The 24,318-nt window shown below is 37.3% G+C and overlaps 2 protein-coding genes and 2 long non-coding RNA genes across 12 annotated transcripts; all 4 read right to left on the bottom strand.

Annotated features, from left to right (window-relative positions):
- Nucleotides 1-200: 200 nt before the first annotated feature.
- Nucleotides 201-4,477, bottom strand: LOC104414972. 7 transcript variants are annotated; one of them, XR_005546080.1, is made up of 3 exons: nucleotides 2,532-4,477; nucleotides 2,131-2,231; nucleotides 201-2,014 (listed from the first exon to the last, which is right to left on the bottom strand). It is a non-coding gene; the product is annotated as an uncharacterized LOC104414972 (long non-coding RNA). The 7 variants fall into 7 exon arrangements; XR_005546079.1 differs by having other exon boundaries at nucleotides 201-603; XR_005546077.1 differs by having other exon boundaries at nucleotides 201-2,231; nucleotides 2,532-3,393; nucleotides 3,499-4,477.
- A 602-nt stretch (nucleotides 4,478-5,079) lies between these two features.
- Nucleotides 5,080-8,680, bottom strand: LOC104414812. Of its 2 annotated transcripts, none has more exons than XR_005545722.1 (5): nucleotides 8,584-8,680; nucleotides 6,658-8,064; nucleotides 6,266-6,366; nucleotides 5,669-5,726; nucleotides 5,080-5,586 (listed from the first exon to the last, which is right to left on the bottom strand). It is a non-coding gene; the product is annotated as an uncharacterized LOC104414812 (long non-coding RNA). The 2 variants fall into 2 exon arrangements; XR_005545723.1 differs by having other exon boundaries at nucleotides 6,266-6,318.
- Nucleotides 8,681-9,222: 542 nt separating this feature from the next.
- Nucleotides 9,223-10,884, bottom strand: LOC104414979 (disease resistance protein RUN1). The gene is made up of 2 exons (XM_039299330.1): nucleotides 10,691-10,884; nucleotides 9,223-10,610 (listed from the first exon to the last, which is right to left on the bottom strand). Exons 1-2 carry the CDS (start codon nucleotides 10,694-10,696, stop codon nucleotides 9,834-9,836), a joined length of 783 nt encoding a protein of 260 aa, XP_039155264.1. The 5' UTR covers nucleotides 10,697-10,884; the 3' UTR covers nucleotides 9,223-9,833.
- Nucleotides 10,885-11,653: 769 nt separating this feature from the next.
- LOC104417446 (disease resistance protein RUN1) lies at nucleotides 11,654-16,916 on the bottom strand. Of its 2 annotated transcripts, none has more exons than XM_039299262.1 (3): nucleotides 16,701-16,916; nucleotides 12,732-13,319; nucleotides 11,654-12,352 (listed from the first exon to the last, which is right to left on the bottom strand). In XM_039299262.1, the coding sequence occupies exons 2-3, from the start codon at nucleotides 13,298-13,300 to the stop codon at nucleotides 11,941-11,943; spliced, it is 981 nt and encodes a 326-aa protein (XP_039155196.1). In that variant the 5' UTR covers nucleotides 13,301-13,319; nucleotides 16,701-16,916; the 3' UTR covers nucleotides 11,654-11,940. The 2 variants fall into 2 exon arrangements, with proteins under 2 accessions (XP_039155196.1, XP_039155195.1); XM_039299261.1 differs by having other exon boundaries at nucleotides 16,746-16,916.
- Nucleotides 16,917-24,318: the final 7,402 nt, after the last annotated feature.

The following is a 24,318-nucleotide window of genomic DNA, read 5'->3' as shown; positions in this document are numbered from 1 at the left end:
AGAACCATACTGCATAATGAAGTAGAATTTTTTCAAGCAAAGAGCAACAAATACATAAGTGGAATTCTTTGATCTTTTACAAAGTGGATATTGGGAACACACCCTTCTGCATTTAGGTTGAGAATGTACTATAAAACAGAGAGGGTAGTCAAATAGCAGGCCACCACGAAGATACCATATTCTGTGGGAGGAAATACAGATATTATTATGCAGTCAACGGCCAAAAACTGTAGAACACTAAAACAAGCCAAGATAGGTTCTTCAATAACAATGCACTGGAAGATGAAACCTAGGAACAATATGCACCAAGCATGACAACAACTGTCACACCCTCTAGTTGAGCAAAACATAGATATTGGATAATAGGATGATGTGATCATGCACCATCTGTTGAGCTAATTGCATCAGACATTCACACATGAGCTCAATCAAATAAGAGCTCAATTGACTAAGGTTGCAGATTCATAAACCCATAAAAAGAGGGTTATAAAATCAAATGATGTTGCTGATGGGGCTTCCAACAACTAAAAGTAACTACATAATCAACCACTGGGGTTAGAGGATGAACCCAACTCATTCTGGATCAGGGGAGACACCAGCTAACTGCATTAAGACAAAAAGCAAGGCATCGTCACTTAAGTGGTTCAAGCACTGGAAAGCAGAATTCTAGCTTTTCGGTAACATAATTGCCACACCACTTGTGCTTTATATTTATCAAGAGGTGGACACAAGGTTGATTGAGACAAAGGACCAGATTGTAAAGAATAGGCGATGATGACCTTTTTATCACAAAATCAAGACCAGTAATGATTCATCAATACATTGTCTAAGCATTTTGAGTCTTATCAGAAGGAATCTCTCAGAGCGGCTGATTGTTTCTGTTTGGTTAAGGCAATTGCTTACTAGTTGATAGATCACCAAAACTTTAGGCAAGACCATGCCCTTATCAAGGCAAGGGCTCAAACATATAGCAATATAATTACCAGCAGAAGGAAGAAGTTGTTTCTTACAATAGCTATGTTGTTTCCGTTAAGCAAAATCTGATCGAGTTTTGTTACCTTTCATCCTTCAGCAGTGATTTCACTGTATGCAAGAATGAAAACAGAATCTTAAGATCGCCCATCGGCCTCTTCTCCCCCCGAGGGCAGCCCGATCTGAAGAGATAATCTCCAACTAGCACCGCAACGACGGCGCATTTGATAACTTCTCGGAGAGTCTCTAATTTTTTGGTCTACTGTAACTTATGTAGATTGGCTAACATGTTTCGCTCAAAAAAACCCCATCTTTTTCTCCAAAATTCCTGTATTTTTCTTCCCATGGTTGGGGACAGGGCCAAATAGATAATCTCATGAGTCACGTTAGGCTAGTTACACAAAAATTAATTTGGAGGTAAATATAATACAAATATACTATTTCAAGAGTTTTGTAACACAAAAAAACTAATTTAAGGCAGTGAAATCTTAATCTTCGAGGAAGTATCTTACAGGACAGAATCTTCCTTTTGACGGATCCCAACAATGAGAAAATCAAACTCCAGTGCAAGTTCACAACGAAAGATACCACAATAATATCAGCTAAGGGATATGCCATGACTCGGACAACCCGAGAGAAATCACAAGAAAGACCCCAAGTCAGCAAGCCTAAATTATCTCTAACCACCTCTCCAAGACACAACACTAACATAGCAGTAGCAGCAGCAGTACCAAACTCGAGTAGTCCCTGGTGATAGTAGGGTGACTCTGACTTGGCAATAACAATTTCGTGCCATTTTACTCAGTAAACAAAAATGTAATCTTCAATACATGCAGCACCAGATATTCATAAGAACCAATGTGTCAGTAGTAGCAGTGAACCAAGAATATGAGAGAGCAAACATGTTTTCCATTATTTGATTATTCATACAAATAAATTTATGACTGAATTTGCAATTCTCCCAACTCAACACCTATGCCTTTTATAAGTTTTCTTTTCTTCCTTTTAATAATTCTTCCCCTCTTCTGTCTCCTGTCCTCATCTGTATAAAATGGGCAATCAAGGGTGGCTTGTGTAGTGGAAGGGAAACCGTCCTCCCAGTGATTTGACTGGTGAAAGTAGACCTGAATTCAAATCAACCAAGGGAAGAAAACTAACCTCTTTCAACTTTGTATCACCTCGTTGAGTGTTGATTTTAACTCCTTAAAACCTCTGACACGTCCAACCCTTCAGGATCCTGGCATCAAAAGACAATCCTTCTGGAATATAAGAGTAAGAACAGAAGTCATATTCTATGATTTCCAATCTTTCCTGAGACATAGAAATGGATTCACGTACAGTTAATATGAGAAAAAAGATATCCCATACACTCGCATTTAGTTGCTAAAAAGGTAGATCAATTTATAGATGATGTGCAGCAACTTGATTTCCATTCACAAATAAATAACATACAGCCTAGCCAAGGCTGTGGCAAAGCCCCGATACATGTATTAGATACAATGCCATCTCAATCCAGAAAGACAATAAAGTGACATATTGATGTTTTTTGGCAGTAATACCTTGAGAAAAGGTGACGCATTTTCGACTCCAACAGGTGAGATATCCTTTGGGATGGTAGTCTGGAAGATGAATCTTGCTTCCGGTCTCCATAATCTGGCAGCACTGATAGTGATTCCACTGGACTGGTTAGAACTGCTTTTATCTTCCTCTCATCTATGTATTTACCACTTTCTTTATCAATTTGAAAATTTAAAAGAAAATTTCTCGAGTTACTTGACCTGGAAGATTATGGAGCATATAGCAGCAAAACCTACCATGTCAGTAGTCCTCTTCACCTGTATCAAAAACTTATCTTTGCACTACAGGATAGTTGGAGCTACCTGTCGTGCTTACATGGTAACTACATCAAACAGAAGATAGGATGAAAGGCCTACTCCAATTCTTTTGAAGTATCGGGACATAGCTTCTGAGGCTTGTCGTGGTTTTCCTTTATCTCGATGTATATTAGGCTACTATGGTAGGCATTCAAAATCTTATTCAAAGATGATCCTTGCTGCAATTAGACTGACTCTACCTTAAGTAGTTTGTAACCCAACAATAATAAAGTCCAATTGACATGTCATGGCAAAGAAATTGCAAAAGAATTATTTAGCTAATTTAGGTACTGTAGGCGTGTCCCTCCTCACAAGTATGTTAGTGGCTTTAATAAGTATGTGAACATGATGTTCCTTGGACTTGAGCAGCACAATTTTGAATCAGATGCTCCATTTGGCTTGATGATGCCTACATTTGGTCGTGCACAGTATTTCTTCAAAGATGTAGACTTAACCTGGAATGTTTTGGATATCCAGTATAAAGCTCATAATGTTTCTCCATAGTAGAGAGCTTTTAATGCATTGATGTCCTACTCTGAAAGTTAAACTACATCAAGAGAATACATAATTGAAAGAAAATTGTTCGCCTACCATACCTGAAAAAAAAGTAAAGCACGATCATGGTGAATGAAAAGGTGCAAAAAATCCTCACCTTGAAAGCAACATACCAATCAGTCTTGTTGCGTAGCGGAATCAAGCATGAGCTTTGTTTACTCAACTCAACTGCATAAACATGGAGAAGAGGCTTCAGATAAAAGAACTTAACGGGGCACGACATTAGAGTAGGATGTGATGAAATGGACCATCATACATTTTCTTTGAAGACATAATGCAGCAACGAAATCTCATTTTGCGTGTTGGTTTTCTCTACCGATCATTCTCAGTCATTTGGTTACAACACTCACTTACTTTATCTCCAGAAAGAAATTCACCTCACAAGGCACTCTAAGAGTTTGTGGTGCGAGGATAGAAACTATGCAAAAAGAAAGAACCTAACCAAAAATTTGAAAACAACACAAGGAAAAGAATTTGAAAAACAGGGCGATTAATAACCGATTCATACTCGCCATTGAAGCTCTTATTTAAGATATTTCTTTTACCATTATTTACGATGTTGAACCACAAATTCTCAAGCAAATTATTGTAGAACAAAGAAATATCATCCCCTTCACTAATTGCCTAGTAAAACAGGAGGCAAGCAACGCAAATTGAATGTAGCTCCAAAATAAAAATGAACCAAACGCACAGCACTATATACACTCACAGATAAACTTGACTTCATGAGGCCGGATCTCCAAGAGCGCTTCAGCCATGATGACGACGACTATATCGCTGATTTACACGAAATGGTGGGTCACATAGCAGGGCAACAACAATCAAGCAAAAGGTCTGCATAAAGCTCAATTTCAAGTACCCATTTATGGGTGCGTTTGCTTTGACTTTTGGGGAAAGCCTTTGGCTAATGTAAAGGCCCTTAGCCTAAAGGAGTTATGTGAAATGCAAAGACTGTTTGGTAATTTGCAATTTAAAATGACTTGAGAAGTAACATTGGGAAAATACTATTTGATAAACATATATTTGGAAAGTTCTTTGATGTAATCAATTTTTTTAATTTGTTTAAAATTTAAAAAAAAAAAAAATGATGAAAACTTTTATATTTTTGCGTTGAGAGTGATGTAAAAGAGACATATTAACAAGTTCAAAAAAAAAAAAAAAATTACATGAGAAGTGTAAAAAATAATAGGGCCCTCAGATTTACAAATAGTGAAGAAAGTATAATAACCAATGGGCTAAGTTACTGAGAATATAAAAATAAAATTTAGTCATTTATGATGTCATATGGAAAGTCTTATCTAAAACTGGCATATGATAAGAAATGTCTCTTATTCAGCACAAAACAATCAGACATGTCTTAGCTGCAACATGACAGCACCAAAAGTCATATCTTGCTCTTTCTGAATGGACAACTGAGCAGCACTTTGCCTTAAATGACTCCATCAATTTCCCAACCATGTCTCATAGCTCAAAAATACTATGAGAATGGACTGAACCGCCTAGCACTTCCTGGAGATTGATTGCAGAGCAAGCACCACATAAACACATTCGTGATGGCAACCAAAATGAGCTTTTGCTCATGTTCAAAGCCTAAGCATGCAAGAAAATTAAAGAGCTCGGACTCTTGAAGAGCAATGGACTTCTTCTGTGGACCTCAGATTGCCAACAAGATCGAGGATTAGCCTTAAAGAACTGTTCCTCTCATAAACATAAGTACAATCACATCTCAATTCACAAAGCGGTGCATGTATTAATATACATGTCATGGATATTCCAAAGAACTTACAAGAGAAGACAACTCCTAGTAACTGCTGGGTACAATAGAAATGAACATTCAAAGCCCAGGATTATTCCGGGGAAAAATGGAAAAGTGTGGAACAACAGACTTTGACTTACATCACATGAAGTAAGAATGACATAATAAGTGAATTTAACTATCCCATTCTATTCCAGTGTACTGATTCCAGTTCTTCCATGACTTTAGTCCACGAAGGCTGCTCGTTAGAAGTCATTAGGAAGCATTGTAAAGCAAGCTGTGCTATTTGGGATGTAGAATCTATATATGTAGGGTATAGGGACGGTATCAATTTGGTTCCCATTTCCGGCAGGTTGCAACATCATAAGCGATCAGTTTCTTCTAAAATAACCAGTGTTTCTTTTTCGGTTTCTGAGGAATTAGGAGCATCTGCAGAAAATGAAAAGTTATGTAGGCAATACAACTGTAGATTCCATGCCAAAGGATTTAAGTAGCTAAAAGGAAAACACACCTCGTAATTCATAGAGGGGATTATAGTGAACCTCATATCCAGAAACTCAACCAAAGCTCTGCATCAATTGAAAGTAAGGTTAACAAAAGGAAAAACTTTAACGAAAAAAATGGAGTTTCAAAAGATCAGTTGCATTGAACAAAAGCAAAAGTAGATCAATTGCAAATGTTTACATCTAGGTTCTAAATCAATCAATATATTTAACCCTACCCAAGTAGCTGTTCTAAGCAAGCAAAAGAACAAATATTTAATTTCCGAGACGAAAAACAAGCAAAGCATCACAAAGGAGGGTCTATGCGTATTTGTATGCAAGCAACGCTCTTTTTTCCAAGACAAACAATAAGTAAAATATACCCATTTGGACTTTTAACAAACCAAACCCAAGAACTTCACATTCATCACATTGCACCTACTGATGATTTGAACCAACAAAACAACTATGAAGAAGACAAGCAAGGAATACCCTCGGCAGAGGGAACTTATAAATCCAATTGCCAAACAATAATCAGGCTGTGAATATAAGTATCATCTAGAGGCTTTTGTCCTCCTTCAGGCTCTCCAACATCAACCAAATAAGCATTGAAATCAGTGACTCACCGGAACAAATAACTTCATCATTCTTCAAAATCCTGCATTCCAACAGCTGCTCGCTGCCATGATACGGCATTATCCGACCATCAATCACAGCATGGACTAATCTACTCAAAACAAGCTCAATCACGGCGAGTATTACAATCAGAAGCACAGAACAGAACAATCCGTGATGATAGAAAAAATGAAATCCTAAGCAGCATCAAGCTGCTGCTGTTCAGTTCGATTGAGCAAGCTAAATTTGGGAAAAAACGGTAATAATTCGATAGCCACTGCCATTTTGACATAGATTAGCCAATCAAACTGAATCATGTCCTAGCCCAATCAAAGGCAACTAAATTGCTGATCGGGTTGAGCTGGACATCAGTGGTAGAGATTAGTAGTGAAAGCGAAGGTACCTTGCCGGTGGAGGTGCGGAGAGAGAGGAAGCCATTGCAATAGACCTTGCGCTTCAGCTTCAGCTTCAGGTGCTTCTTGAAGGCGACATTCCAGCACACGCAATCTCAAGCACATAGCTCATTTCATCAAACACCAAAATTGCACATGATCACCAAACACTAGACAGGCAAAACTTAGATGGTTCACACTCACACAAAGCATAATTCAGCACACTAATTACAAACACAATCCAAGAGCAGTTCGGGATTGAAAAGAAAACCAGAGCACAACATCTGATCCATTCCTAGAACTTGCATTGCCAGCTCAAAATGCAAGCGTTGAGTCCATCACAGAGGAGTCATACTGGATTCCTGAAAGCTCTGACGTATTCATCTGTGGGATTCTGCTGAGTCTGGATGTTCTGTGTAAGGGCAACAAGGATGTTGATGCCAGATTTCTGTCCCTCAATATTCTGTTTGATGCGATGTTCGTTTTCCTAATCAAAACTCCAGAGTTAAAGCATAAGCTGGCAGACTTGGGTGCAATTTCTCCCTCTCTGCCCAGCCTTGATTGAGGATGAGGACCCCTATACCAATGTGTGTGCAGAAGCTCCTTCCGATGCTCATAGAGTTCAACTTGACTAAAATTTCTGAGATTCTACAACCAAAGACAGTCAGCCACTGCTTCAGATTTTCACTTGGTGATCTGTCCTGTGCAAATGTGAATGATGTTGAGCTGCGCGTGGCTCTGGCATCGGCTCTGGAAATGGATCCCAAGTTGCTTTCTCAGCTGAAAGTAGTATGGCATATTGGAAACCTTTTGGAGTTTGTGCATGAGAAAAATATGGAAGATTTTCTCAAATTGATGCTTGGCTTGTGCAAAGCTCTTCTTTTATGATCACTAGGTTCTACGAAAGGTTCCACATACATGGAAGAGCCAACACTACTTGATGAAAGTTCTTCTGAGGCAGTGAGTAGCATATGACACATAACTGACTTTGGTGGCAGTGCCAGTGTTTTCCGGGAATTGAGTGGTTCTCATGACAGAAACAGTGCCAATATTGCTTCAAAATGCACAGCTCTATTACTGAAGGCAGCCCCAAGGGAAGGTGCTCTCTTTTTCTTACCAATCTTTTGTAAGTGAGTGCAATTCTCAAGTCTCAGCAAAAGGGTGCTCCTTCTCTACTGGTACAGCGAATGCTGCATTCTCTCAGTTACTCCTGTAGGCGATGTTTGCTGCACAGAATGATTTTTGTCAGTGTGCCCGTCAAAGATTGCTATGATTGAAGGCATCATTGCTGAGATAAAATATTCTGGTGCTGCTGCTTTAGCCAGTGCTGCCACACTGGTAATCTCAGAATTGCGGTGGCTCCCTCATTTATGACTTCTCCATAACATTTGCAAATCCCACTAAGAAGCACACCTTTCCTGAAAAATAAACTGAACTTAAGCATGGCAATACAGAGTGTCTGTCTACTTCAAAGTCGCAACAATGAGTTGATTGTGCTGTAAAGTCCCAGGATGAGAACCATAGTTGTATGACCTTCCAACACACATTCCATCTATTTGTTTACAGCATAGTGAATTTATCTCCCATGCGAAGTGAGGTTATCAATTTCAAAATATGTGTGAAGCAGCAAATCAACAACGATCTCTAATAATTTGTTACATATCAAATAAAAATGATGCAATCGACATGCATACCTCTAGGAGAAACCATCCTAAGAAAATGTAGCTAAAAAAGCCAAACCAAACTAGGAAAAGAACACAAATACTTGTACATAATTAAGAGCCCTCTGGCTGTTCGGAGGCATCATAATTTAAATACCTTCATCAGATTTTCAGACAAGAATCCGCTAAAAGGTCATTAAAAAGTGCATGCAAAACTTCTCTGTTCATATCTGTGAAAGAATTTGATTGCCAAAAAAGGAAAACATTGGTACTTACCTCAATTCGTTTAAGGTTTGAACACAAGGGAACAATTTGTGGTCGTGCATCAAAAAGCTTCCAAGTGCAACGTGCACTTATTCATCTTCTTCATTGTATTCTTCCACAAATTTGTCTTCTTCATTGTCTTCTTCCACAAATTTGTCTTCTTCATGTCGTCTTCTTTCATATCTTTGTATTCTTGCCCAATCCGGTGATTTGTCTTCTTCATCGTCTTCTCCCACAAATTTGATTGACTTCTCCGAGCAAAGCTGAGAAATTTCCTCCACCGCTAATTTCCCACAACGTCTTATTGTAACCTTTCGCAGTCCCTTCAAGCTTGATAGATCAGGCAACTTCTGTAAAGATTCACAAGATTCAATCTTCAATTATTCCAAAGATTGGGGTAGTTTGCCTTGAATCTCAACCAGATTATGACAATCTACTACTGAAAGATCTGTTATTCCGTCCAAATTGCTTAGATCAGGGATCTGCATCTGTTTAAAGCCACGAAGCAGCAACCGATGTCCATCTCTATGTAAAAACCATATTCAACTCATCTCTACCTGTCAATATACAATCTCTCGAATCTTTATGACAATCTCTTACTTGAAGATATGTTAAAACATCTGACGTAAAGAACTTCGTAAAGATTCTTCAATGTTACAATCCAAAGATTGGGGTAGTTCGCCTTGAATCTCAACCAGATTATGACAAGATTTTACTCTAAGAAGTGTTATTCCATCCATATTGCTTAGATCAGGGATCTGCATATGTTTAATGCCAGAAAGCTGCAACCGATTTCCACTTAAATATTCAAACATCTGATTGCCAGCACGCACAAACACATAAACACGTGTCTTACCCATTATGCTGAACGGATCGGGGAACTCCTGTAACGAATCACGGGAACCAATTGTAAGTTCATCCAAAAACCGCGGTAGTTCGCCTTGAATCTCAACCAGATTACGCACAATCGATACTTTAATACGCCTTAGCTTGTTTAACTTGCTTAGATCAGGTAGCATCGCCAGCTGTCCGACGTTGTGAAGGTTCAAATCTCGTAGGTTCTCCAAACAACCAAGGCCTTCAATCTTTGCAACTGCAGAGCAGCAAACGTCGAGAGACGATAGTTTCCTCAAATTCGATAGATCCATCGAGCAAAGTGAGTCGCAACCACGAGAGACGTAAGGAGGATAAATTTGAGGGAAGCCTCGGGAGGCGACGCGGATGAGGAGGGAGGCTCGAGGTCTATCGATGAGGCGGTCCCCCTAAAAAGAGAGTTTCAGAGATTCCAATTTGCTTAAGTTCCCAATCCACCGTGGTATCGGTTCTTCCAGAAGCCCATAAGATTTCCCATCACAATTAGGTGGGCCAAAGCCTAGATGCAATACCTTTAAGTTAGCGAGATTTGAGAGATCCGGAAACGTGTCCACCCTCAACTCCTCCACTTCTAATTCGATGAGACTTTCAGGAAGCCTTGGTAGGGCGTGTATTTCCACTCCTGACAATCTCAAGATCCTCAAGGATTTATTCTCATAGATGCAATCACCAAATTTCACGTGTAAACCCCCGTAATGATAATCCTCCAGGATGATTGTTATTTTTTCAAGTTTCTCCATTGTCCAAAAGGTATCGTGTATTTTGCCTATGTCACCATACTTGATATTCACTATTTTCAAATTCTTCAACTTTTTGATGGAATCGGGTAGTTCTTTGATTCTCGTGGAACTTATGTTCAACTCAATCAGCGATTCCAAATTCCCGATTGTCTCCGGAAGCCTCTTCAAACTCGAGCATCCACTTAGAGATAGGTATTTGAGGCTTGCAAGATCTCCCAGCTCATTTGGCAGCCTCTGAAGACTCCAACAACCGCTTACATCTAAGAAAACCAAGCGTTTCAACTGACAAATTGATCTATCAATTTTGATTAATGAGTCACAGTTTGATAGGATCAAATGTTCTAAATTTGAATGAGTTGAGAAGTTGGGGGTTCTCTTCAAGCATTGGCAATAGTCCAAATTCAGAACTTTCAAATTCTTAATCACCTGTGAAAGAAAAATCATGCAAAGTTCACTTTTGAATCTAATAAAACGGAAGAATAAATGTTGTCTAGCATATAACATACCTTCATGTGGCTCCACCCCTTCCAATCATGAGTAATTTCACTCCGAGATAGATCAAGGATAATCAAATTCTCTACGGAGAAATTTGCAATCTCAAATGTTGGGTGAATATTATGCCAAGAAAGCCATTGTAATTTTGGAAGGAGATTTGAATTCTTCTGGAATACATTAGTTGGAAGAACATTTGATGGCCATTTGAGACAAAGAAGCTCCTTTTTCCACAACAATTTTTCCTTCAAAGATGTCAACTTCAAGGAACGTTAGATTGGGTAGGTTCTTAAAGTCCTCATAGGTAAAATGATGCTGACCGTCAAACTTGAGATGAAGAGCTTCAACTTTTTCTTTTCCTGTCCAAAGGAAAAATTTTAAAACAAAAGAGTTGAAGGGAAACACATTTATTCAAGTTCACTATTTTAAGGGGTTGAGTTGAGTACTTATATTCCTTTAATCTTAAAAGAGCAAAAATATTGGTTGAGTAGGTCACGACGATGCTAGAGAATACAAAAAATAATTGCCTTTTTGAAAAGAAAATGTCCATAAGTAACTTGGAGATGTATTGCACAAAGAATTTTACCTCATGGCTCTTTAGCAAGATCCAATCCTTCCTGGGATTCCACACCCAATTTGCTTCTTATTTCATGTCACTTTCTTGACGAATTATTTCTCTTCCAAGGTCTCTGAGTTGATCATGCATCCACAATATATTATCTTCTCCAATCTTTATTAAAGACATGTTCTGCAAAACTTCCACATCTACTTTCGGAGAAAAATTAGGTATATCCCAAAAATAAAACACAATGTCTTTGCAATATCCAATGAATTGACAAGCTATATCAAGGAATATTTGCTTTTCGATCTAATCTAATGCATCATAACTTATTTTCAGCTTACTCTGAACTTTTCATGAGGAACACTTTCTAACATCTTCAATGTGGCATCCCACTTTTCTTTTTTTTTAGTGGATAAAAGTGAACCTATGACCTCAAGGGCTAATGGAAGACCTCCAGCAATGTGTATCGCCCTCTTGGATTGGTTGATATACTCGTCTATAGGAGAATCTCTTCTGAAGGCATGTTTGCTAAAAAGTTGAAGAGATTGATGGGCATCCATGCCTGTAAGCTCATACCTCCAGTCCACTTCTGGAACATGGAGAACATCTTTCCTTCTTGTAGTAATAATAAGTCTACTTCCTTTACCAAACCAATCACGCTTGCCTACAAGTGCATCCATATGATCATTTTCTTCCACATCGTCAAGAAGAATGAGGACTTTTATTAGACAACCTATCTTTAATGGTCTTAATCCCATCATCAATGTTTCTTATATCCATCCATTTCTTCTTGAGGATGTTGGAGATGAGCTGCTGCTGCAAGTACTCAATGCCCTTGAGCTTTGACGTTTCACGGATGTTGGAAAGGAAGCAACAATTGTTGTACTTGTTGGAAAGCTCATTGAAGATGATTTTGGCAATTGTTGTCTTTCCAACGCCACCCATCCCATGAATTCCTATAATCCGTGTTTCACTTGTGTGAGCACCTATCTCTTCCATGATTTTATCCACATGGTCGTCCATATTGACCAAGTTGTTTGATACCACCAAATAAGCCTTTTTCAACTCATTGAAAACCTCCTGGGTAACTGTTTTCACGATCTCACCTTCTTCCCTAATGTTTGTTGGAGGTCAAATGGCAATGAGTAAGAAAATTGAGTTGAACCAAACTATGTTCTAACAAGACCAAAGTGAAAACTAAGACCTATTCTGAAATGCTTTCTACAAGGATTTACTACCATTTTAAATGAATTAGCATTGGAACATATGATTAATGAATGACCTAAACTGAAAATAAAAAAAAAATGTTAAAAATTGCTGGGAATGAAAAAGGACAAAAATTGATTGTCCCATTATTTAGTGATTTTGCTGTATAATTTCAATAGCATAAAATTCAATTTCAACAAGACTAACACAAATCTAGAAAAGAAACCAATTGAAACATCAAGTTTTAATGATACAAGGCACATCAAAGGAATGATAGAGGCAATCACCTTTTGGGGATGCTTTGCAAGTCCCATCCATCTAGTTCCCCAACTGTGTTGAGAGCAGCCTTCCACTCACGTATAGTTGCTTCATCATACCGCTTCTTGTTTTCATGTGAAAGAAAGGCCTCTTCATAACCCTTAGTTTGGTGTCGAACCTCTGAAGGTGCCACGTCATAAAAAATTGGCATAATCTTTTGTCCCCTAATTTTTTGGCACTTGACCATCTGGACTAGCTCCTTGAGACACCATGCACTAGATGCATAACCTTTTGAAAATATAGGTATTGAGATCCTTGATTCATTAATCGCTCGGAGAAGTTCTGGGCCAAATTTTTCCCCCTTGCGGAGCTCTTTGTCATCCTTATAGACGCGGATTCCCACATCTATCATACTAGTGTAAAGGAAGCTAGTAAAACCTCTTCGAGTATCTTTTCCTCTGAAACTCAAGAATACTTCATATTCATATCTTGATGAATTAACCACTCCCTGACCTTCTTTCGTAGTGTGAGTAAAAGAAGCGCTCCCTACTATTCCATCATTTTTATAGGTACGTTGTTTTTTTGCACTCCTCTCCATTGATTTCACTTGATCGGATCTTCAAGAAATACCAAACAGTATATCAGCAAAAGCAATGGTAGCTAGAGATGGAAAATGTTTAGAAGCCTAACTTGCAAATGATGAAGATCTCTATAGGTCATTAAACTTGGTAGCCTGAATTAGCTAAATATGCAAAGAGTCGTGGGCCAGTGTGCTACAATTATTTAATAAGAATGATTCATTGTAGCATCACTCCAGCTTATCAAAGTTGACAATGCATGTGAACATAGGAGTATTAAATCTCGAGGGGCATTTTAACACCTGAAGGAGTTTTGAATCTCCCAAGGAAAACGTTGGCATAGCACAGTGCAAAGTTTTCATTTTAAATAAAACGGCTTACTCTTCTCAAATCTTGAGAACATAAATTATTTCCTAGGAGTTCTAAATCCTAAGGGAAGAACATGAACATGTTCTCATTTGACATAAACACAATGCAAGGCATTCTTTTTAAAAAGAAAAGTTTCACACTTCTCGAATTTCTACAAAATAAATTGTTTCTTCTTAATGTCACTTTTGCAAATATGACCACCACTCTCTCTAGAATGGATCAAAATATTAACCAGAGTTATTCATGTGGTGGGATAGTTATAGTTTGAAATCTTACACATTTCCAAAATTACGTTAACCAAAAATGGAGTTTTGTTTTGTGCATGCTAGATTTAAAGAACCAATTATAAACTTAAAGTATAACTATTAAAAAAAAATTAACCAATAACTTGTGATTCTGGGCAATTGTTAGAAAGTTATCAACAAAATAGTTTTTTCACCCTCAAACCAAATAGTGGATTACCATTTTTTTCTTTTAGATTTTACAAATGGGTTAGTATTTTTGAGTGTAGAATATGAATGCTTACATAGTTTATTAATAGTCTCGATTGATGTTCCAACTTACAAACAAAATAACTATTTTTACCCCTCTAAATCCAAATATGGTGTTAACATTGTTTCGAATTTATGAGTAGCAATGTTCATTTGTAAATACCATGTGAACAAAATAATCGATTTACCATGTGGAAAATACTCTTGTAACTTACGAGCAATCATGTGTCTTTATAAGTAGGCAAGTATTTTTGGTAGTAAATTACGAGTTGATTGCATGCTTTGTTAGTAGTCTTGGTTAACGGCCATAATGTACAGACAAATAACTATTTTACAAGTATAAATCCTTACTATATTATTAACCTTGTTTCGATATTGCGTTGCAATTTTATTGTTAGTAACGTGTTGACAAAACAATTGATTTAACTACTTGAAATATTCTTGCAGGTTACGAATAGTTGTTTGCTTTTACAAGTGGCTTTCTTTTTCCTCTAGTAGATTACGAGTTCCTTACATATTTTTTACTAGTGACTCAGTTTATATTTGTAACTTCATTAAAAAAAAAAAAACCTAAATCTTTAGTAGATTATTAACATTGTTTCGACATCTATTTCTCAGTAACATACAAACATATCTTATGCAATTGTATGTATGCCAGACGATTTGGTGTATTTGTTTACTAGTGATATTGATGATTATTTGTATTGATAAAGCGTTCTACTTGTTTATATGGTCAACTGCAAGACACCGATTAGAAGCTCCGAGATGACTAAATATGCCACACGAGACGACACGGTGGTACTGTTTTGAAATGATGTTGCAATGTGATTGGACATTGACAAAGTTAACGATATATAATGTTTGGAACTTATATAATATACAACCAAATAATAGCATGGTTCAGTGTTATTCAGCATCTAATGCATAATACAAGGTCCACTAGCAACTTCGTAGATGCTTCCGATATAATTTATTTATTTGATAATCTAATCGTGGTGGTTAAGAGTTTGCTCTATCTAGGGAGAAGTGGACATAGAGTATTAGCTTCCTGTATAATTACTCTATAAAATCAGGTGAGGCACATGCCATCATTGTCAGGCATCTCAAAATTAAAAATGTCCACACTAAATGATTCTGGTATTAGCACTGGGCTCCAACTTCATAGACTACGATTATGAAAAGAAGAAGAAGAAGAAGCAGAAGAAGAAGAAGAAGAAGAAGAAGAAGAAGAAGAAGATTCCTCTCATATCTAAGCTTGAAAATTAGTTCTGTTTTATATTGGTCCTAGAGACGTGCCCCTCCACTTTTTAATATACTAAAAGTGTCGAAATTTTTTCTGCCAAGGACTTGCAAACATTGTGAGATCGTTAGTCTATAGGAATTCCGAGTTGAAAATAAAATACTAATACACTGCTATTCATTTGATGTGTTAAAATAAAAATTAAGTGCCAATATTGTAGCCATTACTTCAAGTATAGCTCGATGTTCAAATTGGATTTGAACAGGGGTATGAGTCTAAGTAGATTAAATCTAGCCTACCTGACTCCGCCTCTATGATTTGATCACCTTATGTGATTCGAGGATCCTGTTGCTTTCAACTTCATCTTAAGAAAAAGTGTAAAACCAATTGATGATAAGAGTTGGCAATTTATTGACCACATGGATAAAATTTCGTAGGAGTTGGTTAACTACTTCATTAATATATTGGAATTGTTTTTTATAGTGTTGGTAAGTAAATTTCAAAGGAGTTGGTAATATATTAATTCATTAAAATGTTGTTAAATTCTTGTATGTGCCAGTAATTCATTTATGATTCTGGTAACAAGAGTTGGTAATTAACCACTTGACTCATATGTCAGTGAATTCTTGATATTGCTAGTAATTTATTTAACACACTGGTAAAATTTGAGAGTGGGTAATTTAATACTTCCATGTAGTGTTTGTAAATTCTTGGCTGTGTCTGTAACCTACTTACCACACTCATAAAATTTTGTCGGAGTCGGTAATTTACTACTTTATTGGTATGTTGTTAAATTTCTAATGTTGCTGGTACTTTACTTAACAGCACAGATGAAATTTTTCAAGTGTTTCTCTTGGCTATATGGTTCATCCGGGGGAGAGATCGAGCTTCAAGAGTGGGAGGAGACTACTAGGACTCTGACCGCATGTCTTTGCCTGTGTCAGTAAAATTTTGATAATCTTGTAATTTACTAAATTTCTTAAGAAATGGTAATTTATGAATAATTTGTTAGTCAGCAACCATAAGGTTTCAAGCTTGAAGTACACTGGTAAATGGTGGAATAGTAGAGATGAGAGCTATAGCTCAAGATCAGGATGGAGTAAGTACAAGAAGCCAAGGTAGTCTCCAATCAGACTATTGCTACAATACTGTGGAATATTTGGAAGTGAGGAAACCAGGCCATCTTCAGGAATAAAAAACCAGAACCAAGCAACCTTGTGTAGTCTGCTTTAGCTGGGCTGAAGAGTTTCAACAAGTGGAACCCAAAATCGAGCGAATCTAGTAAGACTAGCGACGAATCGTCACGATTTTGGAACTCACCGCAGGCTGGAACATTAAAGATAAACATAGACGGTGCCTCCGAACCTGGAGCTTCTGGAGGCTCGATCACTTGCGACTGTCGTGATTCCGCCGGGAGGTTGGTGGATGGAGTGGTGCGAGTAGTAGCGGCGCCTTCTGCGTTTGGGGTTGAGGCTCTTGCCCTCTTATAGAAGCCCCAACTCATCTGTATCCTCAAAGAGTAGTGCTGCTGTGGCAAAAAAAAAAAAAAAAGAATTATTGATCAAATGGTGGCCGCCTATCAATCAACTATCAAGGTAATTGACCCACCAGGATCACAACCATCATTCACGGCGAGAATCCAAGGAAAATCTCGTCACAAAAGCAAAGTGATAATGAAAAGAAATAAAGCAATAAAAGCAAAGAAAAAGAAGATGGGTCAATCCTAATGTGGAAAAGAAGACCCGGCAATGCTTAAGCGTGTGCCTTTGGTCATCCAAGTCTTCGGAGACTTGGCTCATTCAGGGTGTAAATCCTTCTCAAAGCAAAGCTGGTTCATCATGAACGGTTGGTAGTCCAAGTCTTCGTAGACTTTGACTTTGCCCTTTTAATCGCGTGACGTTTCCTGCGGGGGGCCTTGTCTTTTTTTTGGAGGTTGGTAGCTAATGCAGCTTTTAGTCTAACGATTGTATTTCGATGCAACCAAAAATCACATATATACGGCACTTTCATACTTTCCAATTAGTTAAATTAGACGGCATCAAACTTTTCTATTGATTGATGATATAATTGGCTAGACTATTTAAACATCAAAGCATTTATGAACATATGGTATTTGTTTGCAAGTATTTTTTATTTTCTAAATCAATTTTGTGATATTAAACATTCCATGTTTCATGATAGAAAACAAAATCTCATTGAATCTGGAGGTGTAAAAATGTTCCATTCTAAAATTTATAAGTTCTTAAGTCTTTTCAGGCATAAATCTGAGCGTGACTCAAAAAAAAAAAAAAAAATCTAAGCTTAAAGTTATTACTCACGTCGATGAGTTTAAAAAAAAAAAGATCTTGGGGAAGCATGAATGGAAGATCAAATTTGCTTTCTAGTAGCTTTAGCTTTGATTATACTCCACTAAATTTTTGCTTTAGTAATCGAAAGTCCAAAAGTCTTGTCACAAATATTCAAATCAAATTCCTTCCATTCAAATCGAAATTAAGCTTCCTCCATTAGCTCAAAAGCTCGGAGAAGAAGAGAACATAGGTAGGATCCCACTGCCTGACTCCTACTCTTTTGAATGGAAAAGAAAGACTGTTCATATAGATGAGGGCCTTAACTATCTAAACCTTTGCTCTTTCCTACAGAAAAATTAAGGAACTACAAAGGAAGATCATTGAACTTAGAAGCCAAGGAGGATTGGATGAATATGGAGAGAGAGTCGTGGGCTAGTTTGCTACAAAATTTGATTAATAAGAATGGTTCCTCGAAACATCACTCCGGCCTATCAAAGTTGACAAATTATTGCGTTTCTTAACGCGAAAAATCAATGGAATAAGTGGTGTAGAAATTTTAGGATTGAGATAAGCTTTTGCCCCCAAATTAGTGGCGCCTTCTGCATTTGGGGTTGAGGCTCTTGCCCCCTTATAGAAGCCCCAACTCATCTGTATCCTCAAAGGAAAGTGCTGCTGTGCCCAAAAAAGAAAAAGAATCATTGGTCAAAAGGTGGCCGCCTATCAATCAACTATCAAGGTAATTAACCCACCGGGACCACAACCGTCATTCACGGCGAGAATCCAACGAAAATCTCGTAAAAAAAGCAGAGTGATAATGAAAAGAAATAAAGCAATATAAACAGAGAAAAAGAAGATGGTTCAATCCTAATGTGGAAAAGAAGACCCGCCAATGCTTTAGCGTGTGCCGTTGGTCGTCTAGGTCTTCGGAGACTTGGCTCATTCATGGGTGTGAATCCTTCTCGGAGCAAAGTTGGTTCATCATGGACGGTTGGTAGTCCAAGTCTTTGTAGACTTTGACTTTGCCCTTCTAATCCTGATGTTTCGGTCTTCATTAATTAATTACTTCCAGTAATATAAATAATAATTATCATTCGTGAAAATGGAATATTAACTTTACCAAACGTGGGATGGAATATATTCTTGTTTTGCTTTTTCCTTTTTCTCTATGCACTTGAGAACTTATGTTGTCAACCTTCTTTTTGGCATTTCACTTTTGATCTTCTCCTTTTCAGGACAAGAAAGAATATGAAGGAATATGATTATTCACTTTGGATCTCTTTATTGGTATCAATTATATGGTCTATTGGCATAAAAATCTGACATTCATCAACATCTTCTTTTATTGGTTTGGATTCATCAACAACGTTATGGTGCAGACATTCATACATTTTTGTTCCAGAGGGTAGTACTTCTCTCAAAAAATGAAAAAAAAAAAAAATGGAATTGCCCCTCATGCTTTTCCTTCTTAGTTTGATGAAAAAAAAATCATATTTGGGAAATTTGTTTCTGTAATTTCCAATGTTTGAATCACGTAAAGCTATTCGATCCATAAAAATGTTTACCATGGGCTAAAAGTAATAAATAAGCCTAGAGAAAAATGACTTGGCAAGAAGAATTATTTTCCCGGATATCTATCCTAATTGCTTTGTAATCATTGTTATTTTGATGGATTATAGAATAAATGACGATGATGTCATACCTAGTTTATTAGTCATTACCTGTTACTTTTAACCATACAAGCCACGTTTAATGAATTCACTTATTATAAATTATGATAAAATCAATTTCTTCAACTTGTTTTCAGCACAATCATTTTTTTTTTTTGGTTTACTTTTTTTTTAGATTGAATTTCCTAGAACATTTTCCTGCTTCAAAAAAAAATTCTCAGCGAGATAAGCACAACCTAAAAGTTTGTTTTAATATGATGTTATTCAATGGTAAGATAGAATCATCAATGGATAGGGGAATTGAACATCGATTTGTTATCATGTGATTTTTGGGGGGTGAATGAGAGAACCATGAATCAGTGTTGGATTTTACAGAGTGATCTTGGTGACATATTTTTTTAATAAAATCTCTACATTTATGGAAGTCTGACTGAGAGGCACAAAGTACCAAATAAATGAATCATTGGTGTGATTCCTTCTTAAGCAAGCCGGTTAATCATGGATTGTTCATAGTCCAACTCTTCGTTGACTTTGACTTTGCCCTTCTAATCCCGTGATGTTTCGGTCTTTGCACCACCCCATTCGCTGTTCAGTCTTCTCTCTTTCTCAGAGTGGTAGCTAATGCGATTTTAAATCTAATGATAGTATTTCGATGCAAGGCAAAACTATATGTATACGGCACTTTCATTCTTTTCATTCAATTAAATTAGATAGTATCAATTTTTCTATTAATTGACGACATGATTGACTAGACTATTTAAAGATTAAAGTTTTTCTAAACAGATAGTATTTGTTATGCAAGTATTTTTCAATTTTCTAAAACAATTCATAGGCTACTAAATATTTCTTATTTCACGATAGAAAATAGCCACTTCGCAATTAATGTTTTATGATATAGAATTGACAGAAACCAAAATAGCCAAAATCAACTTGTATCAACCATTCCTTAGACAATCAAAGTTATTCGTAAAGAGTTGGCCGGTACAATATCATAAGCTTTTCACGGTTTGGATGATGGTCAATCCCATGGTGAATGCATGAAGCATTGCCTCCTCTCCATTGATCTCTCTCGATCTTCTTTTTAGAGAAAAAAAAATTTGAACTATATAACAGCAAAATCAGTACAACACATTGCGAAATCAAAATCACTTTTAGAAGCCAGAATTACAAATGGAGATCTCCACGGGTCATTAAACGTAGAAGACAAGATTAGCTAACCATGCTGAGAGTTGGGGCCAGTTCATATTTTAATAACATAGTCTTTGTAGAGTTTGCTTTCACCCTAAAAGGGAACTGCATGATGTCCATTGCATCTTCCTTCTTCCTTTAAATTACCCGACGATGCCGTGTCACGATAAAAGCCCATGCCATTTCCCACAAATTTATAGGAATGACAGGGCACGGGACCCACTCACAGCTTTTTTTTTTTTTTTTTGTTAGTCCTCTACTCTATTCCTACTCTACACTCATGCCGACTTTTGACTCCGCCTCTTGTAGGGCGTGAGTCGAAACTCACTCCCGAAACTTACGCGTCCCCACCCCCATCCCCGGTAGAGGTGAGGATTTGAACCCTCACCTCCCCCTTCCATGTTGGAAGGTTGGCACTGGGGCGAATCCCAGTGGTTGACTCACAGCTTTGCTTGTACACACTTGTAGTGTCAATTTTGGGGCAGGGGTGTGTCCGAGTCGGGGAAAAAGTAACGGGGCTGTTTTGGGGAAAACACCCCTTCTGTTTTTCTTGGTAAAGTCCCTTCCGTTTTTCGTGTTCTCCAAACCTGAAAAATACAACAAAAGTTCTGGAAAATACGGCAATTTCAATGGGGACGCACGGGCTGAAAATCCATCATTTCGGGGTTGCCTTGCCAAATGCGGCATGTGGACTGGATTACACCTCCCTTCACTTCCTATTCTTCGAGCAAGTCTTGCCCGTTCGTGCACCGGGGCATGTGAACCCGACTCATGCGCGGATGGATCGTGTGAATTCTCCATAGAGTCCATCTCATCCATTGAATGACCCCAGATTAATATAGCATCTTCTTCCTATTAATTGGCTCCCGCTCCACTGCACTCAATATCATCAATCCCCTCATGTGAGTCATGTGACCACTGACGTTTGATAGCTATACTTTCCATCTACCAGAATCACGGCCACCTATCCTTTTCCACCTGCTCTTCGCCCCTCTCCCCTGTCAATTGCGTTTTGTCTTTTTGGTGCTGCTAAAATACCCAAATGCCCTCTTGCGGAGGAATATATTTATCCTTTTTCTTTTTGGGTATTGATTTTAATGATCAATGGAGACGAGGGCGCCTCTCCGTTCCTCAAAAAATCAAGCGAATTAACCAAGTCAAGCCCCGACACCTCGGCCATTCAACCACATATTTGTGGCCATGTGAGGTTAGCGACCTCTACTAGTCGCGATTTCCATGGACATACGTTATGAGATTTGCACATGGAGAAAAAGAGACAAAGGCGTAAAGGACCCACTCGAGCGGGCGAGGCATTAACTCACCGGTGGATTGATGCATGAAGGTAAGGGCTAGTGATGGCATTTGGTGGGCAGCAAATTCGATGATATTGAGTGCGCGATTCCATAAAAAAAGCCTTGCCTTTATATTTACCATATTACCAATTATCCAAATTGTTCTTTTATCATCAAAATCCCAAACTTATATGGTAACCAAAAAATATGTCCCATCAAAGTATGTTATGAGATGAATTGGCATCTTGCTTGGATAGTGACAAACTTAAAAATCTGAACTCAGCAATTTTAGAGTCAAAGTTTAAGCTTTTGAAAGAAAACTAGACTTAGCAACTTTTAGATGAAGAGTCGAGAGTATTCAACATGGCCAGGTTTAGAATTTTATCTTTCCTTTTATTTAGTTTCTCTTCTAGGTAAACTTCGTTTAAACCCCACGACAACTCCTTCCCCATCGTTCCTTGACCTTTTCGCACGTCTCTTCCTTTGCTCCAAATCCTTGATTTTCCCCTCTTTGTCACTGCTCTTGCTCACACGCCTAGAAAACCCTAACCCATGCCCATGCCCAAGGTCATTCCACGTGATTGACGAGCTGACCTCCTCAAAGTTGCCGGGGAGTGCACGATTGATGCGAATGCTCCAACACCACCAAGACCTTCAGATTTCGATGGGTACGATGTGGACTAAATGAACCTATTTGTATTTGATAAGGACAACATTTAATAAACACATGGCGGGGCAGCCAAGGAGGCAAAATAAAATCCTGCAAGATCCAAAGGTGTAAACTGTTTGGTGCCAAAATTCATAAGCTCTTAAATCTTTTCATACGTCCATCCAAATCTGACAAAAGGAAAATTTAAAATTGAAGCAATTAATCGCGATTGACTCAATGAGTCAAAAAAGGCTCTTGGGAAGTATCAAATGTAAGAATTGTTGTGGCCCACATGATATGATTTATTATATGGTTTAATAATTATTGAAATGCTATAAAATAAATAAATATTGGTTATGAGAAGTTGCGACTCTAATAAAACGAAATGGTATAATCCTCAAGGGAAGTTACTGTTTTTCCAAAGAGGTGTGACTTTTATGGAAGTTAAAAGACTCTTTGATGAAGGGCACCTATTGAAAAAATATATAATAGAGTCTTATCCTCTCTCCACCCCTATGAACAATAATAACTGAAAAGAATTGAGTATTTTCTCCTCCATCGATAGAATACATTAAAGAAAAGAATAGTGGGTTAAGAGAGAGAAATCAGATTTCATCATTTGGTTCGAGTTCTTTGATTTTCTACAATGATTATCATCAAGGGTAATGCTATGGATAAAGGTACGTTTTCATCTATTTATAAAAATCATTAAGATCAAATGATCATTGTTTACTTGTGAATTTCCGCATCAAAGTATTATATATATAATCTAACATCAAATTCATCGATTGGAGACCAATGGAGATCAAGTTTGTTCTCCGATAGCTTTAACTTTAATTAAACTCTACTAAACTTTTGTTTTAGTAAAACGAAACTCCAAAGGTATCATTGCAGATTTTTTTAAAAATAAGACTCTTTGCATTCAAATTGAAATTAAGTGTCCTCAAATACAGCTTAGAAGCTCCCAGAAGAAGAGAAAATAGGTTGGATCCCATTGCCTTAACTCCTCTCTTTTTAAAAGGAAAAAAGAGACTTTTCATGTGAGATGCGGGCCTTAGCTATCAAAGACCTTTGTTTATTCACCATAGAATTATCAAGGAAATAAAAAGGAAAGATCTTTTTGAATGAATTTTGGGGAGGTCATTGTACATAGAAGCCACAGGATTGGCTGAATATGCAGAGAGAGTCATGGGCCAATTTGCTGCAAAATTTGGTCAATAAGGATGACTCCTTGAAGCATCACTCCAGCCCGTCGAAGTTGACAATTATGTACGTTTCTTAACGCGGAAAATCATTGGACCATATGATGCAGAATTTTGGGATTAGAATCGACTTTTGCCTCCCAAATAAATGGTGGATTCATTAAAAGTCAAGTCAACAAAAACATACATAAAATTTTCACAATTGACCACTCTATCAATTTGGGGTTTTATTCTCGATTTATCACATGTGTACTGGTTTGTGTTTTTCTTAGTATTCATTCAATTTAATGGAAACTAATAGAGGATAAATTTATCACAAATTCGTCGGTTTTGAGTTTTTGGTGATCAAAAAATTAATTTTGGATAAATTTATCATGAATATACTAGTTTTAGATTCTCTGTGGTATTAACCCTAAAAAGAATAAGTTAGAGAAAAATGACTTGTCAAGAAGGAATCATTACCCTTGTTTTCTTGCTAAGCTTTGAAGCAAGAAGAATATACTTTATTGATGCTCAATTTTTCTACATTCCCAAAGCACGATTATATCTAATCTTTTACAAATATGATTTCATAATTTCTATCTTATTTTCTTTGTAATCAATGTTATTTCGATGGATTATAGAATAAATGAAGAGGATATCAATTCTAGTT

The sequence above is a fragment of the Eucalyptus grandis genome, chromosome 8 (genome assembly GCF_016545825.1).
Source record: "Eucalyptus grandis isolate ANBG69807.140 chromosome 8, ASM1654582v1, whole genome shotgun sequence".
Lineage (NCBI taxonomy): Eukaryota > Viridiplantae > Streptophyta > Magnoliopsida > Myrtales > Myrtaceae > Eucalyptus > Eucalyptus grandis.
This window is presented reverse-complemented; position numbering and strand designations above follow the sequence as displayed.

Bases quoted from the DNA above. Each gene is read 5' to 3' on its own strand.
- LOC104417446 (XM_039299262.1), bottom strand. From the start codon at position 13,300: ATGGAGAGGAGTGCAAAAAAACAACGTACCTATAAAAATGATGGAATA. The intron at 12,353-12,731 runs GTGATTGCCTCT...AACAAACATTAG, and splicing joins TTGCAAAGCATCCCCAAAAG to GGAAGAAGGTGAGATCGTGA.